General features: G+C 38.9%; 1 protein-coding gene across 1 annotated transcript in view; it reads right to left on the bottom strand.

Annotated features, from left to right (window-relative positions):
• Positions 1–392: 392 nt before the first annotated feature.
• Positions 393–20328, bottom strand: part of pcnx4 (pecanex 4) — a 40902-nt gene continuing 20966 nt past the window's right edge. Inside the window, exons 10-12 of the mRNA XM_041214966.1 lie at positions 11633–12699; positions 11310–11496; positions 393–2412 (exon numbers count right to left, since the gene is read on the bottom strand). Of these exons, the coding sequence (XP_041070900.1) occupies positions 2161–2412; positions 11310–11496; positions 11633–12699 (1506 nt within the window). The 3' untranslated portion in view covers positions 393–2160. The remainder of the gene's footprint in view (positions 2413–11309; positions 11497–11632; positions 12700–20328) is intronic.

Genomic DNA, 20328 nt, shown 5'->3' with positions numbered 1-20328 from the left:
GAGAGATTCAGAATTAAACCACAGTGTTTTAGTATGATTTTATAAATTAAAATGTATTCCAAGTTTACTTTGGACTGAATGTTTTCAAGTTTACAATATGGAACTGGGGTGAACAAACTATGGTCTATGGTCTACAACCAACCACCAAACTAGTAACATGACCACAAAGCCCAGACATCTCAGCTTCTACAGTATTTCTGGTTTGTTTTAATTTTGTAAGTTTGGAGATTGGAAAGAGTTATTCTTTACATTAGTGAATACGTGCTAAATTAGAATACCATCAAAACCTGTTACCATTAGCAATTTCAGATATGAGTAATGGAAAGATGGATTTAAGCTTGTGAGGCTCCATGGCTTGCACCTAAGCGATCCACAAAAGACAAAATCATTCCTGATGTAGAAATAAACTTTAATTTTATAGAGGTATACAAAACTGTTAAGGTTCTCCAATATATACAGATTTAACCTGGAAACAGTCATAAAAGTTATGAAATACAGCTGTACATGTTTTCATTGTAATTTCATATGATAACCTATGCTTCTAATAAATTTGATTTGAAAATGTTTTGCTCATCTGAAAAACAGTACTTGCCCATCCATTTAAAAACTTATAATAAAATTGTGTTAAGGGATAATAAAATTATGTGTTAAGGGATAATAAAATAATGAAGATTATACACACTAAATGGTTCACACTATGCAGCACTAAAAGTAAAAGGCACTTTTTTGAGGATTAATCACGTTCAATACAATTTATTGCATGGTTGCTTTAAAAATGTTTGCTCACAGACATTTCAGAGAAGTATGCTTTCTGGCACCCTTCAAACTTGTAGATTCTTAATGAAAACAATCCTTTTAACAATGAAATTGATTAGCCAAAGAAGAACTTGCTTTACTATTATTCCAAGTGTTGTGCAACTTATTTAAACATTATTTCCTTTATGTATGGGTTAATAGGTTGGTCAGTCAGACTACTAACAGTTGGTCACCAATGTTTTTTGTTGGCATATGCTAGTAGCCATTAAGGACCATATATACGCAACTCTTCTGATTTTCCTTTCCACCTGGCAAATTGTTACTACAGCCTACGCTCTACACAACTCAGATTGGTAAGTGGGCAGAAATAGTAACTGAACCTGAACTCTTATTCTGGGGCTGTAATACTCAGTGCTGGTTCATCATTTCAGGTTTTAAAGTTACAATTTATAAAACTAACAAAAAGAAATACAATACTTCATTCCAAATTAGCTATCATAAACCCATTTGCACGGTTGCATAAGAAAACAGTTCAGAAAAAATATACATACACTATGTTTAAAATGAGCAGTTGCAATAGCGGTGTGCCAAGGACGGATTTTAGCATGAAATTTGAAAATTGATTTGCTAAGACTTTTCCACATCAAGCAAGTTATGAGTTTAAATCAAAGATCTGTTAAATTGATGTTGAAGTTACTGTAACTTTAAAGCCAAATAAGAGGTATTTTATCAAAAATAATCATTTTTTTAGTACTGGTAATTCATGGCAATAATTTTTAGGATTTGAAGGGAAAAACTAGGTAAACATTTTACAGTAAATTCTTTTATTCCTTATACTTACATTCGTGTAGTGAAATGATATTTTAGAATGAAGGTTTTTAAAAATGCCTCATTCCACTTTTTTTCAATAAGCTGCCATACTTTTACAATTCAACACATATTAAACTTATGATGCAGAAAATAGTGTACAACACATACTCCTCTTCAAAGCTAGTGGCACACGCTTAGATACAGGTTCACAGTTCTCAATCATCTTACCCCTAACCCAAGCTTTGGCATACTTTTAAAACATGGAGGATTCACATTTGAGACCAATTCCAGTCGATAGCACCCCACCTGACCTTTTGTTTCCAGGGATACAAAAAGACTGTAAAAATCCACTAATTAAAAATAATCAGGAAGATAAAAAAAATACCAAAAATTATCCTGGCAATAAATTCAATAATTTTTGCATAGTTGATACATGAAGTATCTAGCAAAGCACTGATTTGTACTAGTTCAAAGCAATAATTTCTACAAAGTGCCAAGCCTCAACTTTCAATAATGAGGGAAATATTTTACTTCCATTGTTCCCACAGTAATAATTCAGTGTTGAACACTGATTAGAACTTGTGATGAAATTCTTTAGAACAAAGGCATATGAATTGAAGTAGATGAATAAACGGGATAGCCAAGGGGAGGGTCAGCTGCCTGCACTGTTAAGTTTCTCAGTAACACAGGATGTGCTTGTATACTGTATCGTTCTTCATCATCATTTGTGGCATACAGAAGTTCCCAAGACAAGTTGGCCCACTGGCCTCGTATTGCTTCTGCATTTAACCGTCCAACCTGCAATAACATTTCCTGCAGTGACAACACACGTCCTGTATATGTGCTCTGTAAAAACATTAAAAACAATTTTAACTCACCCCAAAAAAAAGTTTCAATGTTGCCATAACAAAATTATATAGGCAATAATTAGGGCAAATGATATGTTACAGGATGTGATTTCTTATGCAAGTCCAGATATTTTCATTTAATCCAGGATTTTTACTGCAAGATTGTAGTGGTGGAAAATGACAGTGGTAGTTTGATTCAGTAGCACTCTTTCCTCGGAATCAAATGTTATGGGTTCAAGCTTCACTCATGGAGTTTTATATTGTTAAAAATGCCAGCATTTAAATGAGAGGAGAGTGCGAGAGGAGGACCCTGGTTAGGCAGTCAGCAGCACCTAGAGGAGAGTGCGAGAGGAGGACCCTGGGTTAGGCAGTCAGCAGCACCTAGAGGAGAGTCTGAGAGGAGGACTCTGGGACAGGCAGTCAGCAGCAGCTAAAGGAGATAGCGACAGGAGTGTCCTCTGCAGTCACTGTCGCCGAGTGAAAAACAAAGTGACATCACAGGAAAACCGTAAGTTCATTGGTTGGTAAGTAACTGCTAGTTTGAACTACCTATTCTAACTTGATTTCAGATTAAGGGTGATTACCGGGGCCTCGGATCGGAGGCCTAACACTTCAGCTTCGACTCAGCAGAGAGATCGAGTTCCAATTGATTTTAAAAAGTGTATTTTGAATCTCATTGTAACTTGCTTTCAGATGAAAGGTAAATAGGAGAAATATTTTACAGATTGATAAACTAATTAAATAAAATAGAGATGCAGGGCCAGGTGATGTGCTGTAGCTGCATGATGTGGGAGCTGGTGGACCTCATTGTGATTCCTGTGACCATGTCTGTAGCAAATGTTGGTTGCTCGAGGAACTCCAGTTCAGAATTGATGAGTTGGAGTCTGAGCTTCGGATACTGCGACACTTCAGGGAGGGGGAGAGTTACCTGGACACTGTTTCAGGAGACAGTCACACCCCTTAAAATTAACTACCTTAAATTCAGCCAGTGGTCAGGGACAGGAGGGTGTGACTATGAGTGAGGCAGGTAGAGGGATCCAGGAAATAGCACTGCAGGAGCCTTAGCCCTTGCCCTTATCCAACAGCTCCATGTGTGGATGAGAGTGGGGACTGTAGGGAAGATGAGCAAACTGACCATAGCACTGTGGTACAGGGAGTCATTCAGGTGGGAGGAGAAAAGAGAAATGTAGTTATAATCGGGGATAGTATAGTTAGGGGAATAGATACTGTTCTCTGTAGCCAGTTTCGAGAGTCCCGAAGGCTGTGTTGCCTACCTGGTGCCAGGGTTAAGGATATCTCATTTGGGCTGCAGAGGAACTTGGAGTTGGAGGAGAAAGATCCAGTTGTCCTGGTCCAAATAGGTACCAATGATTTAGGTAGGAGGAAGAAAGAGGTTCTGCTGAGGGAATACGAGCAGCTAGGGGCTAAATTAAAAAGCAGAACCGAAAAGGTAATAATCTCTGGATTACTACCTGAGCCACGAGCTAATTGGACAGGGTCAATAAGATTAAAGAGGTAAATGCGTGGCTCAAAGATTGGTGTGGGAGAAGTGGGTTTGAATTCATGGAACATTGGCACCAGTACAGGGGAAAGAGGGAGCTATTCCGTTCGGATGCGCTCCATTTGAATCATGCTGGGACCAGTGTCCTGGCGAATTGCTTAACTGGGGTCGTAGATAGGGCTTTAAACTAAATAGTGAGGGGAGGGTTCAGTTGCATGGACATATAAAATGTCAAAGTTTAAGGAGAGGGTAAGAGTGCAGGTTAGTGACGAGGCTGCTTGCTATCAAAAAGTGAAAGGAAGGGACAGTGTGTATGAACACCATATTGCACCAAAGAATCATATAAGAATAGGGAAAATTGACAACAGGGCAAACTTAAAAGCTTTGTATCTGAATGCACATGGCATTCGGAATAAAACTGATGAGTTAACAGCGCAAAGAGAGATAAATAGGTATCATTTGGTGGCGATTACTGAGACGTGGTTGCAGGGAAGACAGGTGTGGGAATTGAATATCCAAGGGTACTCTGTTTCAGAAGGATAGGCAGGAAAGAAAGGGAGGTGGTGTTGCTTTGTTAGTAAAGGAAGAGATCAGTGCTATAGTGAGGAATGATATAGGCACTGGAGAGCAAGATGTAGAGTCAGTCTGGATAGAAATAAGAAATAGCAAGGGAAAGAAGTCCCTGGTGGGAGTAATCTATAGGTCCCCAAACAGTACTTCAGCAGTAGGGCACAGGAAATACTGGGAGCATGTAAGAAAGGCACGGCAATAATCATGGATGACTTTAATATGCATATAGACTGGACTAATCAAATTGGCAAGGGTAGCCTTGAGGGAGAGTTCATACAGTGTATTAGAGATTGGTTCCACAACATAATGCTCCAAGAAACAATCAGGGAGCAGGCTATTTTGGATTTGGTTTTGTGGCAATGAGATGGGATTAATTAACAATCTCATAGTAAAGGATCCTCTAGGGAAGAGTGATCATAGCATGCTAGAATTTCAAATTCAATTTGAAAGCGAGAAACTTGAGTCCCATACTGGTGTTCTGGAGTTAAACAGAGGTAGCTACATAGGCATGAGGGCAGATTGGGCCCTAGTGGACTGGGCAGAAAGACTACAAGGTAGGACAGTTGATGAACAGTGGCAGATGTTTAAGGAGATATTCAATTCCTCCCAAGTAAAATATATCCCAATGGGGAAGAAAGATGATAGGTAAGGGGGGGGGGCGGGGGTGGGTAGTATCCATGGCTAAGCAAGGAAGTTAAAGATAACTTAAAGACAAAAACTAAGGCATACCAAATTGCAAAGGTCAGTGGCAGGCTGGAAGATTGGGAAACTTTTAAAGATCAACAAAGGGTTACTAAAAAAATAATAAAAAGAGCAAAGGTAAATTATGAAAGAAAACTAGCACAAAATGTAAAAACTGATAGCAAAAGGAAAGCGAGTAGCTGAAGTGAGTGTTTGTTCCCTTGGAGGACGAGACTGGAGAGTTAATAGTGGGGAATGCAGAAATGGCAGTGACGCTTAATCAATATTTTTCCTCAGTTTTCATGGCGGAGGACACTAGTACCACCCCAATAGTAACAGGTAGTGCAGAGGATATAGAGAAGAAGGAGCTTAGAACAAACTAGAGAAAAAGTACTGAGCAAACTATTGGGATTAAAGGATGACAAGTCCCCAGGACCTGATGACCTACATCCCAGGGTCTTAAAGGAGGTGGCAGCAGAGATAGTGGATGCATTGGCTATAATATTCCAAAATTCCCTGGATTCTGGAAAGGTTCCAGTGGATTGGAAAAATGCTAATATAACGCCCTTATTCAAAAAGGGGGGAGGCAGAAAGTAGGAAACTATAGACCAGTTAGTTTACTATCTGTTGTTGGGAAATTGTTGGAATCCATTATTAAGGAAATAATAATGGGGCAATTGGAAAGTCAAAATGCAATCCATCAGAGTCAGCATGGTTTTATGAAGAGTAAATTGTGTTTGACTAATTTGCTAGAGTTCTTTGAAGATGTGACAAGCAAAGTGGATAATGGGGATCCTGTAGATGTAGTATATCTGGACTTCCAGAAGGCTTTTGATAAGGTGCCACACAAAAGATTAATACACAAGATAAGATCACACGGAGTTAAGGGTAATATATTAGCTTGGATAGATGATTGGCCAACCAACAGAAAGCAGAGAGTCGGGATAAATGTGTCTTTTTCTGGATGGCAAGCTGTAACTAGTGGGGTGCCACAGGTTTCAGTCCTTGGGCTCCAACTATTTACAATCTATATTAATGACTTAGATTCAGGGATAGAAGACACTATAGCTAAATTTGCAGATGACACCAAAATAGGTGGGAAAGTAAGTTGCAAGGAAGAAATAAGAAATTTATAAATGGATATGGACAGGTTAGATGAATGGGCCGAAATTTGGCAGATGGAGTTTAACGTGGAGAAGTGTGAGGTGATCCATTTTGGTCAGAAGAATAAAAAGGTGACTTGTTATTTAAATGGAGAGAAATTCCAGAATGCTTCAGTGCAAAAGGATCTGGGTGTCCTCGTGCATGAATCCCTGAAAGCTAGTATACAGGTACAGCAGGTAATAAGGAAGGCAAATGGAATTTTGGCATTTATTGCTAAAGGAAGAGAGTATAAAAACAGGGAAGTGTTGTTGTAACTGTACAGGGCATTGGTGAGACCGCACCTGGAGTACTGTGCACAGTTTTGGTCCCTTTACTTAAGGAAGGATGTAGTTGCACTGGAGGCGGTTCAGAGGAGGTTCACTAGATTGATTCCAGAGATGCGGGGCTTGTCTTATGAGGAGAGATTGAGCAGTTTAGGCCTATACTCGCTAGAGTTTAGAAGGATGAGGGGAGATCTAATTGAGGTATATAAGATGCTAAAGTGGATAGACAAAGTAGCCATGGAGCGGATGTTTCTCCTTGTGGGGCATTCTAGAACGAGAGGCCATAGTTTTAGATGAAGGGGTGGTAGATTTAAGTCAGAGATGAGGAGGAATTACTTTTCTCAAAGGGTCATGAATCTGTGGAATTCACTACCTCAGAGTGTAGTGGATGCTGGGACTTTGAATAAATTTGAGGAGATAGACAGATTTTTAATTAGTAACGGGATTGAAAGGTTATGGGGAGAGGGCAAGAAATTGGAGTTGAGGCCAAAATGAGATCAGCCATGATTGTATTGAATGGTGGGGCAGGCTTGAGGGGCTGAATTGCCTACTCCTGCTCCTAGTTCTTATGTATCCATCTGCCTGTTCTGATGGGCATAAAAAGGTCCCGTGCCACAATTTGAACCAAGTGGAATCTAGTCAATTTTTTCTCAAGGCAACACCACTTAAGAAAAATCAACTGGTCTTCATCTGATTTGCCACATCTTGCTGTGTGCAAATTTTATACCTTTGTTAGCTCCATAACAGCAACGGCAGTACTTCAAAAGTAATGGACTTGATAAGGAACTACATAAGTGCAATTTGCAGAAATGTAATTATAGAAACATACAAATGTCAATGGTCTTGTTAAAGTGTAGATCAATGGTCCCAAAGACAGATCAAAAAGCCTATGAAAGTTTAAACACTGAACTTGAAGGCTCAAGTTGGCAAAAAACAAACCTACCAGAAATTCGAGTAAGATCTAGACCACAAGAATTCATTGAATAAAGTGAACAAGGTTGAAGATGCAGGTTACTTAGCCTCCAAAAGAACTCAACATATTTCTTAATTTAAAAGTTTTTTTTTCATTGGCAAGAACTTTTGGCAGTAATGTTGACAAGAGTAGCAAACCAGTACTTTTTCAGAAATGCTAATATTTACTACAGTAATTTTCCTTGGATAAAATATAACTCAGCTATTTTTTATATAAATTCTAGCTTCAAAATATATTCTCAAAATAAATATTTTCATTGATTTCTCAACACAGTTATCAGTGGTTTGGTTAGACAAAGATAATCGAATATAGTCAAATGCTTTTGTAAAAAAACTATTAATAAGATCATCTTGCATTTATACATCTTTCACAAGTGACAAAAGGCACGTTCAGAGAGGTTTTAAATATGATAGTTAATGGGGAGTAGTTGTTTCGGAATACAATCTGGGTATGTAGATTAAATAGTAGAATATGGAATGGGAGAAAGATCATGCAATAAGTCAGGAGAGCATAGAGTGCATACTAGGGCACAGGCTAGAAAAAATTCTAGAGGTGTAAGAGGGAAGCCATGGAGAGATTTGAAAATGATTTTAAAGTTGATATGTTATGGAACAAGGGGTCAGTCAGTAATGATAAATGACAGCTTTGTGGGATTGAGATATGAGCTGGAGTTGTAGATTATGTCTGCTGGGATACCAGAAAGGAAAGCCTTATAAAAAATTAATAATAAAGAACATTTGAAGTGATAAAGGTTTGTTATAGCCATAATGAAGAAGAGGCAGAGGTGTGTATGTTCCTAAAGTAAAATTATGGAGTCTTTACAATGAATTGCCTATGACGTTTGAAGCCCAAATCAGGATTTAGCAGGAGCTGGGATTTGTCCAGTTGAACATCTGGAAGAATCCTGGGCTTCTTTATTCCCTCCAAATCACCTGCCATCTTCCATTTCTCTTGATATAGTACCTATCTTCTTTAGCCTCAAGTCAGAGGGCTGGAAACTCCAGTGTAACAAGCAGACATGTTGGTTAGACTCTTCAGATCTGCCCTGACAATATTACAGATTACCATGTCTTTTCCTTCTTAGCCAGAACCACCAACTATTCCAGGATCATGCTGGAGGTCAAGGATAATCTAATTTACTCTTTCATGGGATGTGGGCATCTCTGGTAAGGCCAACATTTGTTGCCCATCCCCAATTGTCCTTGAACTGAGTGTCTTGTTAGGCCATTGCAGAGGGCAGTTAAGAGTCAATCATATTGCTGTGGGTCAGACCCGATAAGGATGGCAGATTTCCTTCCCTAAAAGGTACCAGTGAACCAGATGGGTTTATATGACAATTGATAATAGTTTCACAGTCCCCATTTCTAAATTTCAATTCCAGTTTTTATTAATTCAATTGAGATTCTACCAGCTGCCATGCTGGGATTTGAACCCATGTCCCCAGAGGATTAGCCTGGCTCCTGGAATACAAGTCCAATGACATTACCACTACACTATTGTCTCCCCTAAAGTTTCAAGTACTTTTGAAGTGTAGTTACAATAGTAATGTAAGCAAACTGCAGTGTGATATTTTTTTAAATCAAATGTTCTTGTAATTTATGTTGGCTGAAGGATAAATATTGGTCAGGGAACCAAGTGAACCTTGAATTCTTCCTTGAATTATGTCACTGGATCTCTTATGGCCCAGATGGGCAAAGAGTCTCAGATTAATAATTCAATTGACTAAATAATCAAGAGGCAAAAGAGGGGAGGAAATAAATACAACTAGCACTAAGGAAAAAGTACTAGGGAAACTAATGGGGCTGAAGGCTAATAAGTCCCCTGGACCTGATGGGTTGCATCCTAGGATATTAAAGGAAGTAGCTGCAGATAGAGCGGATGCACTGGTAGTAATCTTCCAAGACTCCTTAGATTTTGGACAAGTCCCAGAGGATTGGAAAACTGCCAATGTAAAACCATTATTCAAAAAGGGAGACAAAAAAAAGATAACTATAGGAGAGTTAACTTAACATTTGTCATTGAGAAAATGTTAGAGTATATTTTAAAGGATGTAATAGCAGAGCATTTAGAATTACATAATCTAATCAAGCAGAGTCAGCATGGCTTCATGAAGGGGAAATCATGCCTGACAAATCTATTAGTATTCTTTGAGGAGGTAATTAGCAGGATAAAGGGGAACCAGTAGATGTAATATACTTGGATTTCCAAAAGGCGTTCGGTGAGGTACTGCACGCAAGCCTACTTAATAAGAGCCTATGGTGTTTGGGGTAGTATATTAGCATGGATAGAAGATTGGCTAACTAATAGAGTTGGGATAAGGGGGACATTTTCAGGATAGCAACCTATAACTAGTGGAGTGCCACAGGGGTCAGTGCTGGGGTATCAATTATTTACAATATATAATGACTTAGATGAGGGAAGTGAATGTATTATTGCCAAATTTGTTGGGAAAGCAAGTGGTGAGGATGACACAAGGAGTCTACAGAGGGATATAGACATGTTAAGTGAGTGGGGAAAAAAGTGGCAGATGGGAAAAAATGTGGGAAAATGTGAGGTTATGCACTTTGGCAGGAAGAATAGAGGAGCTGAATATTATTTTAAGAGTCCTTGTGCATCAATCCCAAAAAGCTAACATACATGTTCAACAGGTAATAAGGAAGGCAAATGGATTGTTGACCTTTATTTCAATGGGAATGGAGTATAAAAATAGGGAAGTCTTGCTAAAACTATACAAGGCACTAGTTAGACCATACCTAGAATACTGTGAACAGTTTTGGTCCTCTTATCTAAGGAAAGATATACTGGCATTGGTGGCAATCCAGAGAAGGTTCACTAGGTCAACTCCGGGTATGGAGGGATTTTCCTATGAGGAGAGGTTGAGTTAGTTGGGCCTGTACTCATTGGAGTTTAGAAGAATGAGAGACAACCTTTTTGAAATATATAAGATTCTTAGGAGGCTTTGCTAGGTAGATGCTGAGAGGTTGTTTCCCCTTGTGGGAGAATCTAGGACCAGAGGGCATAATCTCAGAGTAAGGGGTTGCCCATTTAAAACAGATGAGGAGAAATTTCTTCTCTGAGGGTAGTGAATCTGTGGAATTCTTTACCCTGGAAGAAGGTGGGTCGTTAAGTATATTCAAAGCGGAGATACAGGTTTTTAATCAGTAAGGGAATCAAGGGTTATGGGAAAAAGGCAGGAAAGTGGAGTTGAGGATTATCAGATCAGCCATGATCTCATTGAATGGCAGAGCAGACTTGATGGGCTGAATGGCCTACCTCTGTTCCTACATCTTATGAAAGATAGCACCTCCAGTAGTGCAGGACTCCTTCAGTACTGCACGTAAACATGAGCTTATCAAATCTCTGGACTGGGGTTTGAATCAGTAGAAACTTCCGAAAAAAAGGTGAAAACTTATATTTTGGGTTTCGTGACCTCAGGCCATCCCAACGTTTTCACAGCCAACAAGGTACTTTTGAAATGTACTCACTGTTGTGCTCTAGGAAAGACAGCCGTCAATTTACAAAAGCATCAATGCAACAACCTTCTGAGTCAGAGGCAAGGGTGCTACCCACCGAGCTACACCGGTACAAAAGGAACTACAAATGTTGATATGGTGGCTATTGATGCTTAAGGTTTTGGGAGAAAAAAGTTAAATTTTTTATTTTGTAAATAAATTGTTAGAACAAGAAAACAAAAAAAAGTGTAAAAAAATTCTTCCTTCCCTTTATTAGTTAAAAGTACCTACCAGACTGGGGTCATATCCCAAGGAGAAGAGGTAAGGTTTTTCCTGCAGTACAGCCTGTTGCCACTGAGGCTCTGACACCATACCAATGAACCAGTCTCTCTCATATTCTTCCAAATAATTCACCAACTCGACAAAATTTTCAACTGGACCTAGACTGGCTTTGTCAAACATCAGCTTGAAGGTATACCTATGTGAAGAAATGTTTCACCATGATCACATTCTGCATTTCAATTAATTCAACTGCATCTAATTGCAGTTTTACCAATTAACCAAGGATTTTCAACAGCAACAGCTCTTCGAGAAAAGCATCACATTTTAATTACCTGAATGCCTTTAGAGCAAGTGTGAACAGCTCTGGCTTTTGAGTCAGCCAATCTAAACCCAAAGACCAGGGTATATCACCAGAATACACCTTGAAGACTTGATTGGGGCTTGGGACTGTAGAGTCTGTTCCTAACATTACACCATAACAAGTCATCACCACCTGGGCATACATATCTCTCAAAGTCTCATCTCCTTTCACTTCAAAGATAATGGAAGATTTTTCATCAGAGTGAACAACATCCAAGAGAGTAAGAACAAATGAATACCAATCCTCAGGGAAGGACTTCAACAATTCTTGAAGCAGTAGAGAAGGGAAAGGTCCTGATCGCCAATTTTCTGGCACTTTTAGCTTACTTGAGTAAGGGGAACTGAAAACAACCACTGGGCCCATTTCACAGCTAACAGTTTCCATATGTCTTTCTCTTCCTTTGTCAGTAGCAGGAAGTCCATACGTAGGAGTTCTTTTTGGTAATTTTTCATCATTCATATCAGGCGCTAAGCTTTGTGTTTCAAGACTCCCTGGAATGGATGTTATTATAGGTTTTGTAGTCATTTGTTGCACATCTGTGGTGTTTTTAACTAAACTTATTCTAGTCTTTCTTCCAATGGACTCCAGTTCAAACATATCACCATCTGACCATTCATTAAATATTTCTGAATTTATGCTGTAGGAATCTTTGGGACTTTTAGAAGATTCTGTTTGCACTGAAGTAATTGTATACTCATCTGACCAGGTTATATTTTGTTGTAATGGCTGGTTGTCCTGAACATTTTCAGAAGATTTTGACTTATTAGTATAATGTAGGAGTACCCAAATTAAAACTTTAGCAAAATCTTCTTTTAACTGTTTTAAATTTTCATGAGAGTCAATGATTCCTGTTAAAACATTCCGTGCATCAGAGTAAACTTCTACTGGTAGTACAGCACATGGAGTCAAGATGTTGCCAATATGCTGATTTATAGGGCAAGCTTTTGCTTGGTCATCTTGTTCAAAGGCCATTTCAAACACCTCATCCACTCGTCGAGCTTCAGCAGTGTGGCATGATGTCTCTTGTAGCTCTAAACCCTGACAATAAACAAAAGTCATTTCACATCAAATATAAAAATCAGTCTATCAAAATGGCAAACACTATTTGATTACAAGTATTGCACAATCATGAAATCAGAACTCCAGTGGACTGTTATATTTTTGAGTGGAAAATTATGTTTCTCTCTTACTCGCATTCACATCATTCTTGGCTGACAGAAGAGACTGAATATTACACCCAAGCCTCCACCAATGCCATCCAGTATATAGTGAGAAGTGAGATAAGCACAAGGTGACTATCCTTCACATTTTTCTTCCCTATGGACAGGCATATGACTACTGCTGAAAACTTCAATACACCAATGTCATGAACTCCACTTATGTGGACTTTAGGATTCAAATGGGCAGAAGATCTGGTGGCAAAAGTAGGCTACTCCACACTCATTTTTGGGGCCTGGGTTGAAATTCACTTTGACAGACAAGGTTCTTGGGAATGAGGTGGGCCAAATAGATTAAGTGTCAGTAGGAGAATATTTAGGGGACAAGAATCATTGTATCATAAACTGTAGGATAACTATGGAAAAGGACAATGAACAACCCAGAGTGCGAATGCTTAACTGGGGGAATGCCAACGTCAGTGGGGTAAGAATAGATCTGGGTTGAATAAGTTAGAGCCAAAGGTCGGCAGGAAAAAAGGTAGCTAAACAATGGGTTACCTTCAAAAAAGAAATGGTATGGGAAAAAAATCAAGGTATATTCCCTCAAAAGGGAAAGGTAAGGCAAACAAAGCCAGAGTTCCCTGATGACAAAGGAGGTGGAAATTAAGATAAAGAAGAAAAACTGTGCTTATGACCAATGTCAGGTAGAAAGTACAATTGAGAAGAACCAGGCTGAATACAGTGGTTCAGAGGGGATGCCAAAAAGCAAATAAGAGAAGCAAAGAGGGAGTATGAAAAGAGACTGTCAGCTAATATGAAAGGGAATCCCAAAGTCTTCTACAGGCATATAAATAGTAAAAGGAGGGGTAGGGCCGATTAAGGGATGTGCATGGAGGCGGGGTCATGGCTAAGGTATTAAATAAATACTTTGCATCTGTCTTTACCAAGGACGAAGATGCTACCCAGGCCATGGCGAAAGAGGAGGTAATTCAGGCATCTGAAATGTTTAAAATTGATAAGGAGGTGATATTGGATAGGTTATCTGTATTTAAGTGTTGATAAGGCACTGGGACTGGGTGAGATGCATCCAAGGATACTGAGGGAAGTGAAAGCGGAAATTACAGTGGCACTGCCATGATTCTTCAGTCTTCCTTAGACTCAGGGCATTGGAGAATTGCAAACGTTATGCCCTTGTTCAAAAAAAGGATGCAAAGATAAACCCAGTAACTAACAGACTAGTTAGTTTAACTTCAGTGGTGGGGAAATAATTTGGGAAGAATTAATAGTCACATGGACGAATGTGTGTTAATTAATGAGAGCCAGCATAGATTTCTTAAGGGAAAAATCATGTTTAACTAATCTACTGGAGTTTTTCAAAGAGATAACAGAGGATTGATGAGAGCAATGCCGTTGATGTGGTGTACACGGACTTCCAAAAAGCATTTGATACAGTGCCACACAACAGACTTCTGAGAAAAGTTATAGTTCGTGGAATGAAAGGGACAGTAGCAAAATAGATACAAAATTGGGTGAGTGACAGAAAACAGAGAATAATAGTTAATGGATGTCCTCAGGAAGATATAATAAATTCCAATAATATTATGAAAATTATTGTAGAGTAATAGTGAGGTCTGTGTCTATGGGTGTGTGAGGGATTTAATTGAATTAAAGACAGCTGGTCTGAAGGCTTTGATGTAAGAAGAGAAGCTAGGTTTGAAATGCTAAATAGGTAAACATGGGCAAAGTTTTAAGAGTGTGAGGTGTAAAGGAAATATTTGCATTTTTAAATAAACCAGAATAGCTTGGATTCAAAAGAGGGGGTGAAATGTTACACCTAGCCAGAAGAAGTAAAGAATAGTTCTGTTGAAGGGTCATGAGGACTCGAAATGTCAACTCTTTTATTCTCCGCTGATGCTGCCAGACCTGCTGAGTTTTTCCAGGTAATTCTGTTTTTGTTTTGGATTTCCAGCATCCGCAGTTTTTTGTTTTTATCGAAGTAAAGAAACAGTCTGTTTATTTTTCCCAAAGATTACTGGTAAAATTACTATGATAGATTTTTTATTATTAGAGAGGTAAAGTCCAAAGACATTGTGAAACAATGAGAATTTGCATTCAAAGGGGAAAATATGTATAAAGGAGAGAAGGCTGTGTGTAAGGGCAGGCATTTTAAGATCTAACACAAGTGTTAAAAGCCTCCAACATCTAAGCCTCAAGCTGCTGTCTACAAGGAAAGAAAGCCCAGAAAAACTCACTTTGCATTTGACTGTCCAGGGTATGTGCTTTGCCTGGGTCAGTTTAAATCTGTGTTTTTTAATGTTGCCTTAACTGAGGTGTAACTGGGAGTCAGATTCACTAGGGGATTTAGAAGTTATTATAGTAGTAATTTGTAAACCTATATATGTGCTTAAAATCATTTTTTTGATTTAATAAAGGTTTAATTTAGTTTTGTAAGAAATCTATAAGACTCAATGGTCTTATTACTACTGAATTCAAGGCATGCATTTCGAAATAAATACAAATTTTAAAATAGTTGTGGCAATTGTTCCAAGTTTCCCTCTGCGATTTGAACAGCTCAGCATTTACCATCCGCTGTGCCATAACAAAATGGAGGCTCTTTGCAGGATATATTTGAAATTCCTTGATTTGTTTGGAGTTGGTGAATCTTAAGTTTATGAGTACGAGAAGCACTTTGAATTCAGGAGTTGGTGTGAGGTATTTTTAAAGTGGTGAGACTGCAAAAATGGCTGTATCCATGTCTAAAACTTTTCTGGAACATACATATGAACATACACACAAAATAGGAGCAGAAACCCCTTGAGCCTGCTTCACCATTCAATAAGATCATGGCTGATCTGTTTGTGTTTCAAGTTCTACATTCCCATCTACCCCCAATAACCTCTGATTCCCTTGCCTGACAAGAATCTATCTACCTCTGCCTTAAAAATATTCGGTGACCCTGATTCTACTGGCAGAGAATTCCAAAGTTGCGCAACCCTCAAAAATTTATTCTCATCTCTGTCCCATAAGGGCAACCCCTAATTTTAAAAGTGTCCCCTAGCTCTGGATTCACCCACACAAGAAATATCCTTTCCATGTCCACCTTGTCAAGACCATTCAGGATCTTGTATACTTCAATCAAGTCACCCCTCACTCTTCTAAACTCTTGGAAACAAGTCTAGCCTGTCCAGCCTATCCTCATAAGACAACCTGCTCACTCCAGTATTCGAGATGTGGTTTCACCAATGCCCTGTATGACTGATACATAACATCCTTACTTTTGTGTTCAATTCCTCTCATAACAAAAAGGATAGCATTCTATTAGCCTTCTTGATTAAACTCCATACCTGCATGCTAACTTTTTGTGACTCATGCACGAGAACACCTAGATCCCTCTGCACCTCGGAATTCTGCAGTCACTCTCCATTAAGTAACACTCTGCCTTTTTATTCTTCTTGCCAAAGTGAACAACTTCACATTTTCTCATGCTATACTCCATCTGCCAGATTTTTGCCCACTCACAACCTATTTATATCTGTCTGCAAACTCCTTATGTATTCTTCACAACATACTTTCCTACCTATCTTTGTGTCATCTGCAAATTAGCTACCATGCATTCACTCCCCTCATCTAAGTCATTGATGTAAATTGTCGAAGATATAACTCTGGGTTACAATATGTATCTAAGGGTAAATTAACAGAATTGGCGGATAAGTTGCAGTTGGAGGTTACCTGTAGGGGCAAAGAAAGCAGACATAGTTGAAATGATAGCAAGCATTTAAAGTTGGACGTGATACCTGACACTAGTGAATCACAGCTGGAGGTAGTGAGACTTCAGTTAGAAATGAAGAGGCTTGAATTTGAACAAGGAACTGAGTAAACTTGAATTGGAGGCAAATGAAAAAGGAAAAACTAGAACTAGAGGCAGCAGCAAAAGAAAGGGAAAAGAGAGATTATTTCAAAAAGAAATGGAAATGCGAAAACTTGATCTCCAGAGGGAAAAGTTAGTAATGGAAGAGAGAATGAAGGAAAGAGACAGAGTACAGGCTTAAAAAGCTGGATTTTAAAAAGGAGACATCAGATGCTGAGGAAAGCTCTAATGATGAGAAAACCTTTAACCTAAAACCCAGTGAGGAGATGTTTAGATTTGTACAAGCTCTTCTGAAGTTTGAGGAAAGAGATGTTGAAGCATTCTTTATTTCATTTGAGAAGGTAGCCAAACGGATAAAATGACCACAGGAAAATTGGACATTGTTGTTACAATCCAGGTTGGTTTGTTGAGCATGAGGTTTGTGCTTCACTGTCAGAAGAAATGTCGGTGAACTATAATGTGGTAAAAAAGTCTATTTGAATGCATACAAGTTGGTTCCTGAGTCATACAGGCAGAAATTTAGGAATATGAGAAAACAGCCTGTGCAAACTTATATTGAGTTTGAGAGAGTAAAACAAAGTAATTTTGACTGGTGGATACGGGCATTAAAGACAGAGATGACATATGCAGCTCATAGAGGTAATTCTTTCAGAAAAATTTAGATTGAATTCCTTCGGTAGTGAGAACTCGTGGAGGAACAGAGGGTTAAAATGGTAAGACAAACAGCAGAGATAGCTGATGATTGAGTTAGTTCGTAGAGCTAAACCTTTATTTCGTCACCTTTTCAAATCAGAAAGGATAAAAAGTGGGAAGGTGAAAGGAAGGTGGGTAGTCAAGGAAGAGGAGTATGTGGAAACTCACAGGAAGTTTTTTCTCATTAAAAAGGGAAGGTGTTGAGGATAGAAGTGACACTCAAAAATTGAGGTGTCTTCATTGTAATAAAGTTGGACACACGAAGTCAATGTGTTGGAAATTGCAGGGAAAATCTGTTGGGATTACTGAGGTGCAGAAAAGTTCTGGAAGTAAAAGTACTGTGGGTTCTAAGGTTCAAGCACAGGAAAAAAAGCAGTGGTTTGTTATGTATCGAACTTCAGAGAAAGATTGGACAGAGCCTGTGAGTTGGCTAGGGAACATTTAACGATATCACAGCAAGTGATGAAAGTGAGGGCAGACAGGAAAGCTAAGGCTTGTAGTTTTGTTGCTGGGTAAGAAGTGCTAGTCCTGTTACCAGTATTGGGTGACTCGTTAGAGGCAAGGTTTAATGGGCCTTGAAAAGAAACTGAGTGGAGTAATTCATTTAATAAATACTCAAGATAGAAGAAAGAAGCAGAGGGTGTGTCATATAAATATGCTTAAAAAGTACCTTGACAGGGAAGAGGACCAAAAGGAGGTGTTAGTGGTGCTAGATAAAGAGAAACAGGTAGAAATGCAGGACTCTGAAATTGATTTTCCTCTAATCAAATTGGATAATGAGGGGGTGCTTGAAAATTTAAATGCAATATTGAGTTACCTTCCAGACAAATGTCAAAGTGATTTGGGAAGCTATTGCAGTCACACAAGGCGATTTGGAGGAATAAGCTGGGGAGGACAAATTTAGCTACACATGATATATGTGTAGGAGTTTCATCTTCGATAAGGCAACATCCTTATACGTTAAACCCGGCAAAGTTATCGCGAGTATAGTAAGAAATTGAATTCATGCTTCAAAATGCTATCACTGAGCCTAGCTGCAGTAACTGGGTTTGGCCTATTGTGCTGGTACTGAAACCGGATGGAACACAAAGGCTGCATGGGGACTATTGACAGGTGAATGCAGTGACAAAAGCAGATTCATATCCTATACCATGGTTGGAATATTGCATCGAGATAATGGTACAATCAAAATTTATCACAAAGATTGACTTGCTAAGAGGATATTGGCAAGTACCATTATCGGAGTGGGGCAAAGGAGATATCAGCTTTTGTGACACCAGTCGGACTATATCAGTTTAAAGTCATGCCATTTGGTATGAAAAATACACCTGCAACATTTCAAAGACTGACAATTAAAGTAATTGCAGGACGGAGCAATTGTGCTGTTTATATTGATGACTTGATAGTGGGAGGAGCATTTGCATCATTGGAAGAATTGTTTTGTCAATTACAAGAAACTAATTTAGTGATGAACTTGGCTAAAAGTGAATTTGCAAAAACTCAAGTTACGTATCCAAGCCATACATTGGACATGGTAAGGTGGCTCCGGTAAGTCAAGGCTATCATAGATTTCCCCATGCCTACAACAAAACGAGAAGTTTTGAGATTTCTGGGCACGAGTGTGTTTTATCGGAAATTTGTACCAAATTTTAGCAGTGTGGTTGCTCCATTGACTGAACTATTAAAAAAGAACAAGAAGTTTCAATGGACACAGAAGTGTCAGAAGGCATTTGACAGTTTGAAAACTGTATTAACACCACCACCAGCTTTGGCAGTACCCAATTATGGCAAGCAATTTAAGTTGGCCGTTGACATAAGCGATATAGGCATTGGGGCTGTATCATTACAAGATGATGATACTGGAATTAAGAAACCGATAGGGTATTTTTCAAGGAAGTTGAATGTACAACACAGAATATCTTCAATGTTCGAAAAGGAGACTTTTCAGTCTTATTACAATTGAATTCAAGGCACGCATCTCGAAGTAAATACAAATTGTAATATAGTTGTGGCAGTTGTTTCAAGTTTCCCTCTGGGATTTGAACAGCTCAGCATTTACCATCTACTGTGCCATAACAATGTCTTTCGGGCTGGAGGAAGGTTTGCAGTGGAGTTCCCCAGGAGTCAGTATTGGGACCCTTGCTTTTCCTGATGTATATTAATTATTTAAGTCTTAGTGTATAGGGAACAATTTCAAAATTTGTGGACAATACAAAACTTGGTACCATTGTAAACTATGAGGAGGACAGTAGAACTTCAAAAGGACATAGATAAGTTGGTAGAATGGGCGGATAGATGACAGATGAAGTTCAATGTGGAGAAATACGAGCTGGTACATTTTGGTAGGAAGAACCTGGACAGACAGTATAAAATGAAGGGCACTACTCTAGAAGGGGTGCAGGAACAGAGGGACCTGGGTGTTTTGTGCATGTCATTAAAGATGGCAGGACAGGTTGAGAGAGCAGTTAATAAACCATACAGTATCCTAGGCTTTATTAATAGGGGGGCTTAGAATACAAGAGCAAGGAAGTTATGTTGAACTTGTATAAGACACTAGTTAGACCTCAGCTGGAGTATTGCTTGCAGTTCTGGACACCACATTTTAGGAAGGATGTGAAGGCCATGGAGAGAGTGCAGTAGAGGTTTACAGGAAGCAGTCTAGGTTTGAGAAATTTCAGTTATGAAGATAGATTGGAGAAGTTGGGACTCTCTTCCTTGGAGAAAAGGCCGAGAGGAGATTTGATAGAAGTATTCAAAATCATGAGGGGTCTGGGTAGGTAGACAGGGGGAAACTTTCCCACTCATGAAAAGATAGAGAATAAGAGGGTACAGATTTAAAGTACTTGACAAAATAAGCAAAAGCAATATGAGAAAAAATTCTCACAAAGCAAGTGGTTAGGGTCTGGAATGCACTGCCTGAAAAAGTGTAGTGGAGGCAAGTTCAATTAA

This window comes from Carcharodon carcharias, chromosome 20, assembly GCF_017639515.1.
Source record: "Carcharodon carcharias isolate sCarCar2 chromosome 20, sCarCar2.pri, whole genome shotgun sequence".
NCBI lineage: Eukaryota > Metazoa > Chordata > Chondrichthyes > Lamniformes > Lamnidae > Carcharodon > Carcharodon carcharias.
The sequence above is the reverse complement of the archived record's forward strand: the minus strand, read 5'-3'. Positions and strand labels throughout refer to the sequence as shown.